The 19,126-nt window shown below is 37.5% G+C and overlaps 2 protein-coding genes across 8 annotated transcripts in view; one reads left to right on the forward strand and one right to left on the reverse strand.

The window, feature by feature from the left end:
* The window catches only part of LOC129733131 (60S ribosomal protein L30), a 279,602-nt gene that overhangs the window by 50,155 nt on the left and 210,321 nt on the right, over window positions 1-19,126 (reverse strand). The gene's annotated exons all lie outside the window — the stretch shown is intronic.
* Window positions 1-19,126, forward strand: part of LOC129733130 (YTH domain-containing family protein) — a 62,120-nt gene that overhangs the window by 36,464 nt on the left and 6,530 nt on the right. For 5 of the 6 annotated variants that reach the window (XM_055694721.1, XM_055694722.1, XM_055694724.1 and 2 more), the window contains exons 3-4: window positions 7,295-7,414; window positions 18,942-19,087. In XM_055694721.1, the coding sequence (XP_055550696.1) occupies window positions 7,295-7,414; window positions 18,942-19,087 (266 nt within the window). The remainder of the gene's footprint in view (window positions 1-7,294; window positions 7,415-18,941; window positions 19,088-19,126) is intronic. The other variant, XM_055694723.1, reaches the window with a different exon arrangement.

The raw sequence follows: 19,126 nt of genomic DNA on the forward strand, positions 1-19,126 counted from the left end.
GGCGTCCATAAGGTTCGATATTGGCAGACGCTCTTCTCGTTATCGGCATGAACTCAACCTTCAACAGAATTACAAAAGTTCCGAAATATTTGTCTACGCTGACAAAACACTTTTATTTGTATCCGGTTTAAATGCCGAGGCTGTCAGAAGGGTGCTCCAAAAAGCTGTAAAACACGTATCCATTTGGAGCAGCAGAGCAGTCAGAGGTAAAAAGTATAAAGGTACTGAGAGTTACGTTAAACGGAAGGTTCAAATTCAAGGAACACACCAAGATCACCAAGAAGAGGAGCAAGAATCGAATACAACTTCTGCGGACTCTAGGACAGAGAATTCCTGGGGGAACAAGGAAGACACTGGGGCCAAGGCTGGTCGGCGACATCCCAGGAAATACCTAAGCAGATGCGATGACCGATCATTGAAAGGAAAGCGAAATAATCGATCGAATGATTCCAACAGTGAACATGCTTCGGTGGTGCAGGACAGTTTTGGAAGCAGTATGTGAAGCGAAATGGTGCCGTGCCCGGGAAATGAAACTTACGATTAAACCACCTACGGTGGCTTGGAAAGACAGGGAGAAGAGAGAAGAGCAGAGGATATTACCCCGATTGAGAATTTGTTCCGGGTATACCCGCCTGACTCATGGATGGCTGATAGAAAAACAGGAATAGCATGTGTTTCGGCATTGCGGTATATTGCTCAAAGTTAAATGCTCTCTAATAATAATCAAATTAATTGACAATGACGACCAGCATTTTCCCAACAAATCTCGCGTAATTTTTCAAAGCGACCTATTTAACATTGAGAGACTCTCTTTGTTTACTTTCTCTTTGATCAATAATTATGTTATTTTTTCCATATTTCATAACACTCAATGCTAGTAAGCAAGACAGTATTACTATCTCTCGATTAAAAGCTCGAAAGCTTAGAAAATATATATAATGACGACGTAATTAACGAAACAAAGTGAGAGAGGAGAGAATCTGTCATTGTTACTTAGGTCCCTTTGAAAAATTACGCGAGAAATGATGGTATATAACGTCTTTGTTATGTTGGAATCTTGTTAATTCCATGTATTCTTGCTACAAGAAGTTTGTACAACCTTCATAGTAGGGTTTGTCCGGTGTTCTTTGTACTGAAGTGATATTTCCCTAACACAGACATCAGAAGGATAGACTAAATGATTACAAGTGTATTTTCAATGAAAACGCATTTGAGTAAAACTGTGGTGCCTTTTTATGGGAGAATTCCGTCGAGCACATACTTTGTTTGTGGATAACCCCTCCTACGTATTTAGATTTTTTATGCTGCCGACGAAAACCGTCATAAATTTTCTTGAGCGCTTCCGATATTTGATCGTCTTCGAAAATATACAACTCATAAAATTTGGATGCAATTAACCTAAAGCGCTTTCTTTATCAAAGCATATTGGTGGCTTCCTTTGGAAGCCCTTTGGAGGTCGATTTTGAGTCATCAAGTGGATCTTAAACGAGGTTTACCATTCCTCTTTAATTCCATTGATAAAGAAAACCAACTATTGATAAGGGTAATAAAACTAGGGAGCAATTCACGCTGAAACCGTCCCACTGGTGACATGAGGTCTTTCAAAAAGGATATTTTTATGTCTAAATGATTGAAAGTAGCGAAAAAATGAGAAAACCACTTTGGTTAGTTCATATTGAGGAACCCTCCGGGCACAAATCGGTTAAACGGTTTTTACAAAAATTGATTTTTGAGCAATTCTTGACCTTTTTATTGATTTATTTCTCTTGAATTTGTCATTGAACCCCCAGCAACCAACACATCGTTTTCAAGTGGAATGATAGAGCTTTCATTTGAAGTAGGAAAAAATTGGCTGCCATCTTGGATTTCATCAGAAAAACGTGTTTTTGAGCAAGTTCGCAACCACCGATTTTGAATTTGACATCACCATTGGAAAGCTGAGAAAAAATGCTTTAAGATACATTCAAGATATTAGGTGAGCATTGAGTTTACCTTGTCATTCTGGTCACTTTTCAAAATCGACCTCCAAACAGTACAACGCATGACGTGCGGCCAATATCAAATCATGCTGAGCCTGTGGTGTGTGTCTGTAGTAGAGATGGTCGGGTACGGGTATTTTTACCCGAAACCCGTACCCGACGGGTTCGGGTCGGGTTTCGGGTAACGCCAAAAAATATTCTACGGGTTCGGGTCGGGTACGGGTAATTAAAAAACCAAGGCTTCGGGTTCGGGTCGGGTACGGGTTTGAAAAATTCTCAATTGGTCGGGTACGGGTCGGGTACGGGTAATTCAATTTTCGTGCATTGTGAGAATTCAATTTTTATCATTTCAAGCCTGGGTGTTTTCTTAATATCGATAATCGGTAAGATCGGAGAGAAAATCGCCCATCATCACTCAACGAGAGATCGCCCAATACCTATTCTGACAGTTGTCGGCAGTCTATGCACCAAGGGAATGACATCATGCTATCGCTTTCTAATGTTAGATTGAATAGTTCTTCCTGCAACGGTTTTGATTTAAATGGAGTTTTTGTCGGGCTTTTTTCATAACTGTCAGGAAAACCGCGGAGCATTGCACAAATGCTTGCCAAGTAAAAAAATTCGTGCTGAACACGAATCTCCATTCCAGTTTTTATTTGGAGACGTTCATAAAGCACGTGACCTAATTTTTCATGATTTTTTAGCACTTCTCCCCTAACTTTTTTATTAAACAGAATTATATGATCTTTAACCACAAGCAACGCCACAGGGCGTACTCTTTACAAAAACAGCTTACGTAGTTTTTGCACAACTCCTCAAATCAACCAAGTTTCGCAAAAAAAAATTGTTTTTATAAAAATTAAAACAATATTATATATTATAATAGGTAATAAAAACTAACTACAAATCAACTTTTTCTTCGAGGCCAAAAAAATCAAGCTATCATTGAAGCTGTAGAGCGTTTCAAAGTAATGATATTTTTTTTTAATATGTTAAAAAACGTCAGTATGCCGAGTTTTGAAAAGTTATAAAAAAATCAAATTTTATGATATTGCACCCAAATTTTGGACTTAAGCACTTAAATATTTATTTATTTTTTTATTTATTTATTTAATATCTGTTTTTTACAGATTTTTAGAATTTATCAATGACACCGAATCTATACTCAAAATTACAGGTTTTTGGCAAATGCAGTGAATTATCAAATTTTTCTCAAGTTATAAACTATATTAATTTTGACCTTTTAAAATTCGTTTGACCCTTTAATGTGTTTATAAAACTCGTCGTTTATTTTAAACTTTACCAGACATGCACTTTTCATAGTGGACCGATTTCTTATAGTGGACCACTCGCCTGAAACGCTGGGTTCATTATCATTCGTTCACACGCAATTCGTTCACACTCGGTTCTAGCCTGGCTCCGGCCATCATCTCGAGAAACCACATATGACAATTAGTGCATAAAATGTACGAGGTACCCAGGCATGTTGAACAAAAAAAAAAAAAAACCAGGACGGGTCGGGTACCGGCAATTTCGGCGTTTTTTTCTATCGGGTACGGGTAGTTAGAATAGATATTTTTCGGGTTCGGGTCGGGTACGGCTATTTTAAACAAACCAGACTTCGGGTACGGGCCGGGTACGGGTAACAAATTTCCCATACCCGACCATCTCTAGTTTGTAGTGTAGTGTATATTAGGGCCATCCATGTTCCACGTGGACAGATTTTTAAGGATTTCATACCCCCCCCCCTTCCTTTCTCCCACAACTTCTCATTTAAATTCTCAAAATTTTGTATGGACCGTGGACATCACACAAAACCTCCTCCCCAAAGTTGTCCTCGTGGAATGTGGATGGCCCAATGCCTGTAAGACTTTGGGTCTGTTCACAAATTACGAAAAGCAAAAAATCGTATATTTGATCTATTTCTTCACTATTTCTTCACTCCCTCGCTCCTCCTTGAGTATAACGTAATTTGTGATTAAGCTTCTCTACGATTTCTTTGCTAGGACAAAGTTTGGTTCCGCGTACGGAGGACAGTTCTCGCGTGTTTAGTAATTAAACAAATTAATGTTAGATGTTGTTTTCGCTACTGTTATGTACTATTGTTTTCATGCATTGAACTACTATCAACAAACTTAGGAATGGTATACCAAGGTATAGTATGATTCAAGTATATCCCGAGTGATCTGGAGAAGATTCGTGTATGCCAGCGTAAATAAAGCAAGAGTAGAATCATCACTTTTTTGATCCCTAGCAAATTCTTATCGACGAAAAGGGTACGAAAGAAGGGTAACGAAATTCAGCCAATTGATTAAAGGCTATTCAAAAATTACGGTGCGTGAGTGCACTTACTACCTGTGAACTAGAAATACTGACTGTCCACATCATACGCACATCACAGGCTCAGTGTATTGCGTTGATCTGATTTTGGACGCGAGTCATGCGTTGAACTGTTTGAATCTCGATTTTGAAAAGTGACCAGAATGACAAGATAACCTCAATGCCCACCTAATATTTTAAATGTATCTTAAAGCATTTATTCTCAGCTTTCCAATGGTGATGTCAAAAACTTGCTCAAAAACACGTTTTTCTGGTGAAATCCAAGATGGCGGCAAGATCCAAGATGGCGGCCAATTTTTTTCTACTTCAAATAAAAGCTCTATCATTCCTCTTGAAAACGATGTGTTGGTTGCTGGGGGTTCAATGACAAAGTTAAGAGAAATAAATCAATAAAATGGTCAAGAATTGCTCAAAAATCAATTTTTGTAAAAACTTTTTAACCGGTTTGTGCCCGAGGGGTCACTCAACATGAACTAACCAAAGTGGTTTTCTCATTTTTTCGCTACTTTCAATCATTTAGACATAAAAATATCCTTTTTGAAGGCCTCATGTCACCAGTGGGACGGTTTCAGCGAGAATTGCTCTAGGTAACATTCTAATTTAAATTAAATTTAAATCATAAATTATAAACCTAAGAAGTTATCCAAATACCTCGTAAGCATTTTTTACGGGAAAGTGTTGTTTATTTACCATTTCAGTATACTAAATTGAATAAAAAATGAAATCATAGTTGTCAATATGTTTGACAAAAAAAAATTAACTCTGAACCAATTGAACGTGTGAGGAAAAAAATCCGAACAACTTTTGAATTGGTCTACGATTTTGAAGTGCTGCACAAATCGAAAAATCCTTTCCACAAAATGAAGATCCACTTTTATATAACTGGTAACACGACTAGTCGATTCTCTCAAGTGACGATTAGTTGGGAGAAAGGCGTGGTCGGAAGAAGATCGTCGTAAATTGATTTGCAATTTTTGTGAGCGAAATGAAGAAAAATCTAGAAGTGAAGTGTTCCAATATTCTAAAGATCTTGGATATAGATAAAAACAGTAATATACATTATTGACAAACTCTTCAGAATGAAAATACCTTCAAATAAAAATCTGGTTCCGGGCGAAAATGCGCTTTGCAAGAGTGCAAAGTTCGAGTGAAATTAAGGGCGGAAACGCCTGGTCGGTCGGCGTAATCATATCGTGAGCTGGGCAATAAATATTCGATTGATTCAAAAACGGTGAACAAGTATCTGCATGAAATAGGTTTAAAACTTTAAATATAAGTAACATAGAAATTACAAAGTAATGCTTTGGCCAGACCTTGCATTGTCAAACTATGCTAATGCAACTTTAGTGAATTTGCGGCAAGGCAATATCGGGTTTATTCCGAAAGGAAACAATCCTCAAATTGTGCCACAGCTGCAGTCTATTGAAACTTTCTGAGCAAATTTGAAGCGGATGGTCTACAATAAAGGCTACAGAGCAAAAAACATCGATTGTTTGATAGAAAACTCAAGATGGAGCTTAAAACAATTGAAAAATCCGGAATTCAGGAAGCTATTAAGCGAGTACCCCAGAGGATCAGGAAACCAGTGCGATGTGGAGCTGAGTTTTTCCTATGAGGTTTGTAAATGAGTTACATTACTTGAATAAACAAACAAGTATAGAAAAATAAGTTGCGCAAGATTTTAATTTGGAATTGAAAGTTTGTTCGGATTTTTTTCCTCATACGTTATTCTCTCATTGTATTTATGAAACATTGTTTATCAGAAAGAAGCTCTCATATGCTATTTTAGTTTTGCTTCACCGATTTATGATCCCTGTTTTTCGGCGGACAGGATTTTAAGTGTTGTGGCTTTGGCTTTTCTCTCCGGATGTACCTATGTCAATAACATCCATCGATCATGAATATTTTATTTCATAAAAGCTATAGCAATAAAACCCTTCTCATACGTGTCTACATTTCGTGCATTCCATTCATTGCCGACCACCGATAAAATACCACATCGTCATCGGGTGTTCTATTTCGCTTTTGTTATGTAAATTATATATTTCTCGTTTTCCTTCTTACCATTCATGTACATGATTCTATTCGCAAAGTCGCGGTGCGGCGTTATGAAGCACGACTTTTAATTTGTGTGCATGTTTTAGCAGAACTGCTCGGTCTCGTTCTTTCTTTGCCACCGGAAGCTCCGGGCATCAGCCGAGGGGCCCTTTTACACTGCAAACCAGTCCGGGTTCAAACCGAACCACCAACATCGGAAAAGGCCTCTTTCGAGCAGTGCATTTTTATTTTCGCATGCTTTAAGTTATTGCTGAGCTGAACCAAGAAGGTCGGCTACACCATCCATCGTTGTGAGTCGGAATTCGGATCACTTCTATTTTCAGTGTACGGCATGAATTGCGCACTGCAACGGCCCAAATCCGTAAAAACGTTGGGGGAGAATCGCCGCATCCTAAGTGCGGAAAAATTTCTCAAACTTAAAACTGATATTAACACAGACACACACCGTGGGAAGAAGGGCGCGCAAAGTGGTGACATACTTTGATAAATTGAACGAATATCGAAGTAGACTGCGCGATATTTCCTTGTTTGGGCAGAACACCTCACTGTAACCCGATTCTGTCGACTTGTCCGGTTGGAATCCTCACCGATGCACCCACACAGGAAGTCTGAATGATTTCATCGCTTTCTTGTTCGTTTCAGCCTTTTTTATTTTTTTATATTCAGTGTAGACTATTGTTTCGTAGTTGCAAAATCTTTTCCTTCATGTATTTGCTGTTATGATGTTATACATTTTATGTCGTGTATTTTGAACAAGAGTAACAACCTCTAGTACATATAATGTTTACTACACTAATAAAATGCGAACGGTCAAGTGTACAATGTTTGTCCTCTCTTTCCCCTTTTTCTCTCTTCTCTTCTCTCTTTCTTTGTCTGTTTTTACTACTCTCCATCTCATCCGTAACATGGCTAAGTAGGTTATGGTTATGGCTCGCAGCAGACGACATCGGGTGCACAGTTCCAATATCCTCCGTTCAGTGGCGTAGGCGAGACGACTGCTTGGTCCAATGGGAATGAAAGTATAGCTATAATCGGTGGTGGGTACTCTAGTTACTAATATATTAACGATAACAGCATTTTTTTTCTTGTTTGGTTTAAATAACACGCCTGCAACAAGCGATCCACTTACAGATTCGGTTTGTGTTTAGCTGTTTTTTCTTTCTCTCTCTCCATATTTTCTACTCGACAATATGTTTTCTGTTGTTATGGCTGCTATAAATCAACGTTTTTTGGTGACAGGAAAAAAGGCTAACCACTGCATGCAGTAACCATTTTCGAGGCGATTTCAATTTATGAACTTTATAATGATTCAGTAGTTTTAGTATTAAACTTGTGAGGCAGATGGTGCAACAAAACATATTTTTTCCGATGGCTGCGGTGAACCTGGGATTCCACGTTGTCAGTCTCTATTCTCAGTTTATATTTAACTTTTAGTTTCTAAGATCTTGTTTTCATGTTCGTTAATGAAGTACCTTAAAAACTATCCAGTTTCCCTTCTAAATAAAACCTAATTTTAGTTTAGTGAATTAAGTTGTCAAGATGGTAAACTGTACGTAACTGTTCGGAAGCTCGAACTGGCTTAAAGTAAGTCCCAGAGAACCATTCCTGTTAAAATGATAGAAATTTTCATCAACTCAACGCAGAACAGAGTTTTTGAAACTATTTAGAAGAACGATAAGCAAATTTTCGAAGCTTTCGCAGGCGGCACGCACGGATTCCACGACCCGGACGAACACATACGATTCGCATAGATTCTCTAGGATTCCTCACATTATATTCCTGAGCGCCCTTGAAAAGCATTCCTGAAAAAGAATCCTCAGGAATGTCCTGTGTATGGCTCTAGGATTCTCGAAATAAGAATCGTGAGTGGGAATCCTCCGGATCGTGTTTGCGATTCCTTTCACGATTCCGCCACCGAGTTATAGGTATCCTGGAGATGGATTCTCTGCGTGTTAGTAAGGGGGGTATTTCATCCCAGATTTGGTGGATAACCGCTTGAAACTGTTGCAGATCTTGTAACCAGCGGCCATTCATTTTTATCCAGGAAATCCGTCAAACTGTCTCTACACCAACTTTGAATCCACTGTCTTCTTAGAACACCAAGTGGTCATCTTCGAGGAATTTTCAAGAACGCGGAGCAACAATTTGCCCTCCAAACTATCACTGAAGCTGCACTCTGGAATCAAGAAACACTCCCTTGCGACTCCGAAATATTATCTCTTGCTGCTGCCCACAAGCGATTGCTTTGTGCGTTGTGTGTCTGCTCCAAGACAAATAATTATCAAAAACTATGAACTCGTGACCGTGCCGTGCCGTGACCGTACCGTGCCGTGAAAGTATCTTTTTCACTCTAACGAGCACTTCGAAACGCCGAAATATTGTGGACAAATCCAATTTATATATTCAGATCGGTGACAAGTTTTCGAACTGAACGCTGCCTTTTTCACCGGATACGCTCTCTCACAACTTCAACAACTTGCGGTGTCCTTGCTGATAGTTGCCGATTGGATCTTCTACCGTCCAAAGAGTATGTCTTCTTGTTCCTTTCGATGGTTTTATAACGAAATCTCGCTACCCCACATGATTTCAGATACACTAGAGTCGATTTTTACGCGGGGGATACGTGCCGCGTAAATTCTAGAATCCGCGTAAAAAAACCGCGTAAATTCCGGAATCCGCGTAAGAAAACTGTATATTATACGAAAGGAACGGGAATGACAAACACTCCACGGTGCTCCCACAGACCGTTATTATAAAATAAAATGCACCAAAGAATCTGAGTAAACCATTCGATTCGTTATGACATCCAGGATCTCTGGTCAAAATTTCAAAATCATCGTACGGTACATTTTTGAGTAATGCCCTTTTGAAGGTCGTAAAGCACAAAAAAGTGATATAAAAACGACGAAATACATATTGTAAAGCACGTTTTTAACCATCATTTCATGAAATAATTCCAAAATAGTTTCTACACATTCCACGGGTTATATTTCAAGACATTAACAATTGGTAAAAAGATTTATTTGAAAATCCCACAGTGCACAGTGGTCTAAACTCGAAAAATCGTGATCATCTAGATTTGACTGTGAAAAATTGATTTTATGTACTTAATGTCTTCAGCAAAATTGTTTCATAGAACAAGGCCTTACTTTTGGCGTTTTCAGTTTTTCGATCAATCCACCCAACAGTTAGATCAAAAAAATATTTTTTCTAATTTTCAATATACCAGATAGCCTCCTTCAGCAAAGTTGTGGAATTTTTTTTTAAAGAAAAACAATTGCTGAATACTGCGATGTCCTATCTGTACGTTGGACACTACAAATTAGAGTTTTTTGTAGAACACCTCTCTTTAAAATCAGTTTTTTTGTCTATAACTTTTTCTATGATTATCAAAACAATAAATTTTATAAAGTCTTGAGAGAATCTTAGTTGAAATAATGAAATCTTAGAACATTTGGCATTGTTTTGAACATTACAGACAAAATTATAGCATGAGCATGAGCATGAGCATGATTGACCGCCCGCGGTTGCTACTCCGTTATTGCCAGATCAGCTGTAATTACACAGAGAACCAACAGATGATGCTTGGGACCAACATACATCCTCAATGCGTAAAAACTGGTGACCTTAATCTTTGTATTAGGCAATACCAGCGCCGGCCGCATCCGAATGCAGGTCAAAGAAGGAATTTGTATAGGAAAATGTTGACGTGATACTCGCTTATTGGAAGCCGAGAACACCTCTGCACTTCCACGAGAAATCACTGGGATGTTGGAGAAAGGGCAAGGTACACAGCAGGATTCGTTTTGGTAAACGATGCGCTGTTTTCGAGTGTCGGGTTCTTTAGAACAAGTATCGCGCGAACAGGTTCATTATATCCGCCACGATATCCATAATGCGATTCGAACTTATTCAGTTTGACAATGTAACACCGCAACAATAAATCGTACGAGAGAATACTGGACCTTTGATCAAATTGGGACTACTTCAAATGATATGATATCCCCTCGTAAGGTGCTCCACTTTACACCGAAATCAATTGCGCGTAGTTGATCTATCTGTAGATAATTCGACCTCAAGAAGGTGTCGACGCGGAGTCTCTAGGGGTTCGATCAACCGGACACTTTGTACATAACAGATCGATCAACGACGTTTCTCGTATACACCTTGTCTGCTCTAAAAAATCGATACGTTCCCGCGAAAAACACGCCTGAAAAACAGAATATAACAATGTTGCACGCTTATTACGAAAACGAACCATGAGTATATTTCTTGCAAAACGTCGCGATCCTCTGCGTACAACGCCCACGATGTAGTCTTTGCTACTCGTAGCCATCAGCTATTTGTCAATCCTGAGTACTTTCAAAGAAACGAATGCATGTCCGCCAACGCGATTCTTTGGAGGGTATACATCGCGTTTTCATTAATCGCGATATTTATCGACCGGACGAAATCATCGGTTAAACAGTCACAGTGAAACTTAAACAAGTATCTGGGCATAGCCTTCGAAATCACTATATTCTGAAAACAATCATATGAGTGAAATTCTCCCGAGCCAGAAACGCGGTTTACATCGAAGCACTATGCACGACTGCTCTATTCCCTCCTACCGACGCAGACAATCGGGGACACGACATTTCACGCCGATTCTCTCTTGGTTGTCGATGCGAATGTTGCCTATTAAATAGAAAAATTGGCAAAGTTTCATGCATACAAAGCCTTAATAATTTGAAAATATAAATTTCCATATTGACCAATACATGGTCTTAAGTTTGTTAATAAAATGCCGACCTAGTCATTATTGGAACATAGTATACAAAACATAAACAGCCCAAAAGTTAGAAAAATCAAAAATGTGAATATTAATATATGAAGATTTCATGTGAATATTAATACATGAAGATTTCATGTATTAACACTGCACCATACTCCCAACTTCCGCTAACCACACCATTGCTCTCGAGATGAGAACATGTTTTGCTGATAAAACCCTACTTGACGCCTGACCGTCTGACCGTGCAAAACCGTAGTAGATGATGAATTCGAGGCATACTATGCGTAATGTTGGCTCATTACTAAAATGAGCTACTCATTACCTTATAATGGGTGTGATCCTGTTGGAAAGATAGAAAAATGGCAAAGCTTGGTGCATCTAGCTTAGCTTAGCTTAGCTTAGCTTAGACCGCACACATCAATGGTCGCCACTCCGCGATGAGTCCGAGCCACTCAAGATGCACAATGAATCAACTGAAAGAACGACTGGGAGTGGTAATTCCTTCTCACTGTGCATCATTAAATGACCCGACCTTCCATATCCACAACGGCGCCGGCCACGTCTTTAAAGTCAGCCGGGAATATTGTCGATTCCGTGCAACACCGGCACAATTCAAAATTTTCCCATTTCGAACTTTCTATGTAAAACGATGCCACTTACGGTCAAGTTTTATTTCACAAAGACTTCAGCTGATGTGTTCAAATTCGAATTCAAATGGAAAACATGCTTTATAGATGCTAAAAAGAAGTTCTAACTTGCTAATAGTCCTCGTGGATGCGGTAAAGACAATTCTCGCTAATTTTCCAATCCCGTCTCTCTTGGAACCACGAACCTCGAGCTGTGCCAGTGCCGCACGAAACCCACAATAAGGAAGGAGGTAGCACCTTCTGCAGCGCGAACACGGCAGCAGAGCTAGTGTTACTATCGCAGAGTACTGGTATAATCCGAACGATGATTTTATTGTTCGAAGTGTTATGTCTGTTAGTCTGTAGTACAATATAACGTAATTAAAATAGTTTAACTTAAATAACAGTATGAAGTTAAATAAATTAGTAAGAATATTCAAAATTACAGACAATATTAAATTAAATACACGAATTCAAAGATGTTCGAACTGGCATAGTCGATAATTGAACTAGACACTACAATTCTATCTCGCGACACTGATAGTAAACTGGTAATTATTTGATTGGTTTGTTATTTTTGAACAAACGTTAATTGTTTTTGAGCGTGATTTGTATCGTATAAAGCCCGAAGATGGGTTAACCTATTTGAACTTATTTACTTTGTATACAATTCTTACTTATCAGCGTAAAAATTATCTATCAAATAAAAAAAAAGGCAGAGTTCCATGAATTCAAAGCCTCGATAATTTAAAATTATCTAAGCTCGATAGTTAAAAATTATCTATCAAATAAAGAAAATGGCAGAGTTCCATGAATTCAAAGCCTCGATAGTTAAAAATTATAAGCATATCTGATGCAAAATGTCAGCTAGTCTTAATCAGGATAATCGATCATCGTCAATAAAAATGTCTTAATAAAACATTTGCTCAAAAGCTATAAAAGAAAAAAAATAAGGGTCTATAATTTTTGTACGAAAACTTAAACTAATGCATAAATAGCATTTCTTTTTTAATATCGAGTCGAAGAGCGCTGAATAACTTTTAGAATCTCTTGCATTGAACATTTATTAGCTTCAGCAAGTTACCCTCACTTTTACAGCAACATCAATAACAGTTAAAACTATATTACCAATGTCAAGGTCAAGTTGGTGATCATTTTGACACGGCAACGACTTGACAAAGAAAGTGAAAATTAGGGATGGGAAACATTTATTTACACATCGATATTCAACTTAGTGGTACCATAGCTACTTTGATATGACTTTATAACGAAGCATGTATCGCCATTTAAATAGGTTCCGGAATAATGTGTATCAATGTTTCGCACAGTTTATTGTTGCTCATTTTATATTTATTTCTAGATAGCTTCGCTTTTATTAGATCTATACTTTTAATCATCGATAGTTACGCGGATATTAGAATTGCTCATCCCTACTCGAACAAGCTAACCCAAAAAACTGCGAACACTTTTCGGCTTCCGTGGAAAATAAGGAAAAAAGAGAAGTTGCGGTTCCTTACTAAACCTAGATACGACTCGCGAGCTGTATGAAGTGAATTGATCTGAATACACTCCTGATTGTCTTGGAATAATATTTCGGCGGAGCGAATTTTTACTGTTTTATAACAAGAGAAAGTTGTGTTAGTTGGGCGATACGGTAATTAACACCTAATGTTGAATTTAGTTTTGCACTGTAACTGTTCATTTTTACCGTATTGAGTTACACGAGAACTAAACTTATCAGCCCCGAGTAAAAGTAGAAGTAAAAAGTAAAGAAAAGTAGAGTAAAAAACAGCAAGCTGGCATCTCTATCTCATTTGCTTTGCTCTGATCGAAGCTAACATCGCTGCAGATCGGCAAAGAGCGGGCTCCATTGACATATGCTATATTATGCGTATGAAAAGTGACGGTGATATGCCATCCCGTTTACACATACGCTGAGATAGCCCTTGAAACATGGCGCGGTGTTAGCTTGCTATAAAAACACCAATAAAACAGTCGTGTGTTACACAAATAAATTACGGCTTTGTGCAGTTTCATTTATCTGCTCGTTTTTTCAGCTGTAGAAAATTGATGTTACATTACTAAACCAAACTAATACTTATCCCTCGCTGCTGTTTTATCACTTGCGTTATGGTAACCAATATACCAATGCAGTGCCGCATCACCTGCCTCCGTCTCATTTACACAAACGTAACACTAGTACGTAGCAGATGGTCTCGCTCCTCCGCATATTATGGACGCCACTTCTCACAGAATTGAATATGTAGTACCGAGCATCTTCTGAGTAATTTTTCATTACAATAGACCCTTTTCGCCGGGATAATTCACTTTCACCACACTCGGCAAATCGATCCGAAAGATTCCAACAATTTTTACGAATATACTCCAAGAAATTACATAGAAATATTACTATTACTGGAGCGAGAAAAATACCCGTTTTAACTATTGGACGTGTTGCCAGTCCTCCTGTTTTGAACATTACAGACAAAATTATAGACAAAAAACTAATTTTGAGGAAAGGTGTTCCACAAAAAACTCTATTTCGTCGTGTCCAACGTACAGATGGGACATTGCAGTATTCAGCAATTGTTTTTCTTTTAAAATTTTCCACAACTTTGCTGAAGTAAGCTATCTGGTATATTGAAAATTAGAAAAAATATTTTTTTGATCCAACTGTTGGGTGGATTGATCGAAAAACTGAAAACGCCAAAAGTAAGGCCTTGTTCTATGAAACAATTTTGCTGAAGACATTAAGTACATAAAATCAATTTTTCACAGTCAAATCTAGATGATCACGATTTTTCGAGTTTAGACCACTGTGCATTGTGGGATTTTCAAATAAATCTTTTCACCAATTGTTAATGTCTTGAAATATAACCCGTGAAATGTGTAGAAACTGTTTTGGAAGTTATTTCATGAAATGGTGGTTGAAAAACGTGCTTTACAATAAGTATTTCGTCGGTTTCATATCACTTCTCTGTACTTTACGACCTTCAAAAGGGCATTACTCAAAAATGTACCGTACGATGATTTTGAAATTTTGACCAGAGATCCTGGATGTCATAACGAATCGAATGGTGTACTCAGATTCTTTAGTGCATTTTTTTTATAATAACGGTCTGTGGGAGCACCGTGACTCTATAACTTTTTATTTAAATAAATTGAACCCGGTGTACGGTTTTTGAATGAATTTTCCTCGTTGGAGTTGAAAATTTACATATGCACTAACCAGCATCTCTCTACCATTACGTATAAAAAAGCTGTCATGGAAAAAAATATATAAATGAATTTTGCCAAACCCTTTTTTATGATATTATGAGAATACTATTTCTAATTTTTTGATTGTTTTCTAATTCTATTTTGAGAATAACATACCTTGGCGTTCTTCAAAAAACAAAAAAAAAAATATTTCCAAAATTGGCAATCTGCTTCATACAATTTGTACAAACTGTGTATTTTTATACCATTAGTTACGGTTGATGATGTTTTTTGTTCACACAAATTTATTTAACACGGTGAATGCTTGTTGATGATTTATTATTTTGGATACAATAAAAATTCAATCAAATCAAACCGATTTTTGCACGTCATCACTAAAGCTGATGCATTGACGATTGCCTGCCATATCCCACAAACATAATGTGTGTGAGATGTTAGTCACGATATTACGGGAATGTTTTTTGCTCCCATTCGCACGTCACTTTTTCAAATCTGTTCCCCAAGTGATTTGATGAAATTTGACTCGTGAGGTGAAATTCGTACTAACCCTGCAAAAGGAAAAGCGGAAATCAGCCTAATTCTAGTAGGTATCAAGATAAAAACTTGTAGACAAGTTAGAAAAGAAATGAAAAATACACTAAATTTAACTCAAAATGCTCCGATAAGCAAACTGACTGAAACCATTTTAAACAGTTAGTAGTAAAATATTACTTCAAGTTTAGTTCCACAATTTCTCAGGAAAACAGGAAAATCCTAAGCACTGAGCATCAAAAGGCCGAAAGCTACTATCTACTATTAAATATTTATCCCAATTTAACCTTAGAAAACTTCAAAACGTCTCTAGAAGGTAGAAAGAAAGCATACCAATGTTTATGCTGGCAAACATCCCAGAAAGAGTCGAAAAGCAAACAATCTTGAATAAAACTTCAAGTGAAAAACACATTAAGGATGAAAAAAAATATTCTTAAATAGCGTGAAAGATAAGAAAAATCGAAAATGGAAGGAATTATAATTTTTTTTTCGAACCGCTTGAAACCTTTTCTAAACAGAAAAAAAAGTTTAAATTTAGAACTCCTCCTAAAAATGGACATTGCTTTTTAAAGACAGTTGAATCCAAAAACGAAAATGATCTCAAATTTGGGTCAAATTAATAACGTGAGGAAAAGGCCAAAAAGAAAATGATTTAATGATTCAGCCTAATAGATGAAGAACGCATCTAAATAAAAGGAAAAGATCAAAGCAGAAATTGATTCAAAATTTAGCAAGAAGTGGTTTCATAGATGGATGAAACTAATGACAAAATTGATCCAAATTTAGCTCAATGTTCAGTTGAAATTACTTAAAAGAGTTAAAACAAAGTTTATAGAAATAAATTCTTATTAGCCTAAAAAACATAAAAGTACCTCTAATAACAAAAGGAAACAAAGGTTCTCAACATGCCCAATATATTTGAAGAATCTTTCCAAAAAAGCGAAGAGGCCACAAATAAAATGGTTCCAAATTTATTTCAAACATAGCTCACAACAACTCAAAAAATCAGAATATCTGTAGAATTTTTATTATAAGCCATGTCAGAATTCCATTTTTTGTAAGAAAAATATGCCCTCGTGAACATCACGCCATCTCCCCCTTTCTGTGAACAAGCGTGGACATTTGCGTATCCCCTACCCCCCTCAGTTGTTTACGATTCCTATTGCAACACTCAGTTAGAATATTGCAGTATCCCGAAAAATTTCACATCACCTTAAATGGCAGATTCATGTAACTGAATCTCGACAATTTCGACAATCCAGAGAGTTGTAGCCTTCAGCAAAGTTGTTCTGGATGTCAAGAGTCTCATATTAATAAACACTAGGGAATACTACTGGGTACTGGGGAATTATTCCATACCACTCAAAATTCGATGAAGCGAAGCTTTGGTCGTTCTTTACTTATGTGAAAAAATTTAAAACGAAAAGATCATAAACATTTTTTCGATTACAGTGGTTAACACAGGTGTGGTCCTAAGGCCCAAATTGAAAAAAAATTAAAGATTCTAGCTTTTTAATTATTCCTGGGAATTTTGCCGCCCCTGGCCACCAACATTTTTCCAGAGATTTAAATGAGTTTCCTCCTAAACGTAACGTTGAAGCGACAAACTTGATGACCCACTACTATACTGGCTAGAGGCACCACTTGGTCACGTTTCGTCTCTGAACATAACTTATCTCGTGAATCCAACCAGTTAAAAAGTTGTGGATTTCAGTAAAGTTGTTCAACCGCTACGTGGCGCTAATGTGCATGTGCTTTGAAGTATTTTGTGCTGACTTTATCTCGTGAATCCAACACTTGGGAAGTTGCGGTCTTCAGAAACAAGGTTGATACAGTTTACGCTCATCCTAAGTGACTCATAACTTATGTAGCCATGTGAATAGCGGTGTTACCTATCGCTCAGCAATATCCACGAAGACCACAACTTTCTAGGAAATAAGGGAATCGCCTGATGCGTTAGGGTAAAAATGTAAAGAATCACGTACACACTGACCTTCTGAAGAACTTTGCTGGAGACCGGAACCGGTAAGAAGAGCTAAAGTACAGAAAATTGTGTTCTCACTAGCGCCACGTAACGCAGGATTCTGTATTGAACCGTACCAATCAGACGCCGTTGACTTTCTGAACAACTTTGCTGAAGACCGTAGCTATCTAGGAGGTTGGGATCGTGAGAAAAATTAAGGTCAATATTCGAAGAATTGTGTGCGCACTAGTGCCGCATAGCGGTAGAGTTCCGTACTAAAACTTCTACCATCCAGAGGCCATTAACCTTCTCAACAAGTTTGCTTGAAACCACGACTTTCCGCGCTCGCCATTTTGTGTATTTCAGTTTGTCCTGCGGATGCTTCGATTTCTTTATTCGGTTTTACTACAACACACATTACCAGACTGAACCAAGCGCCAAAAACATTATTTCGAGTAATCGGTGTTAAAGTTCAACCTCCCCGTATGTTTTCTGCGAGCTACTACAGGGAATTGTTGTTATAAAATCACTAGCTGATACCCAGCCCGCGTTGCTGTGCCTCCTAGGTTATTGCGACAATCACGTGTCTTTTAAAAGTGCCCTAGTTTCTAAGAAATATTAACTTTACCATATTATATTAATCGGGCTTTATATATTCGCATAAAACTAGCTCTTCTGGTGTATGTTTCTTGCAAGTTCCTAGTTTTATTAAAGCACTACATTTGGGACTTCGGTTTTTATTTGTTTTGGGCAGGAATAAATTGAGCATAGTCATAATCTTGCTTGATTCAAGAAGAACGCCTGCAAAAGGATTAAAAAAAGACAAATTTAAATCAATTATTTCTATTAAAAATATTTTAATAAATGTTTTTGATTTACCAATATAAGGGGGATCTATCCACTTTGATAACTACCTCAACTCTATTTCGATAAGTTCTGTTACGTAGAGGAGGTTCAAGACGTCAAACACAAATTGACTGTTAATGTTGGGTGGAAAACTACAATTTCTGTATTTTGCTAAGATAAACTTTACAACGTCTAGTAATAAAATAGTTAGGGTTTATATTGCAGAATTAGTAAAATCATTAGTATCGATAAAAGTTCAATGCAACTTTATTTTGATACGGACTGATTTTCGTTTCCCAGCAAACTAATTTTCCTTCCGACAGTTTGCGCTAGTAGTTCGTATCATTTTCTGATTCTTAATTATTCATACCGGACGTCTTAAATTTTAACGGTTTTGCAAATGCAATTAACTACTTTCAGCAGCGCTGGAATTCAAGCGCTACTATCCTGTGGAAATGGATAGCTCACAAATGACAAACTACTTACTGCTATTCATTTGTGCCCTGCATTTGCTTCGGTCTGATTAACATTTAATACAACACCGTTCACTCGAGCAAATTAAACTAATTGGATCCTTTCCCACTTTTTCACAAACAACAACACAGGAAATGATTACAATAACTCATGGGGATCACAACAAATGAACCACGGTCATGCTGGTGCTGGTGCCGGAGGACATTCGCAGAGAAAGCCGTACGATGATTACTACCACCGGAATCAAGGAGTCTACCAGGGTCACGATGGAATTAAGGTAACAATCTCCCCTTATCGTTTTATTTTACCACTCATT

Source organism: Wyeomyia smithii, chromosome 3 (genome assembly GCF_029784165.1).
Source record: "Wyeomyia smithii strain HCP4-BCI-WySm-NY-G18 chromosome 3, ASM2978416v1, whole genome shotgun sequence".
Classification (NCBI taxonomy): domain Eukaryota; kingdom Metazoa; phylum Arthropoda; class Insecta; order Diptera; family Culicidae; genus Wyeomyia; species Wyeomyia smithii.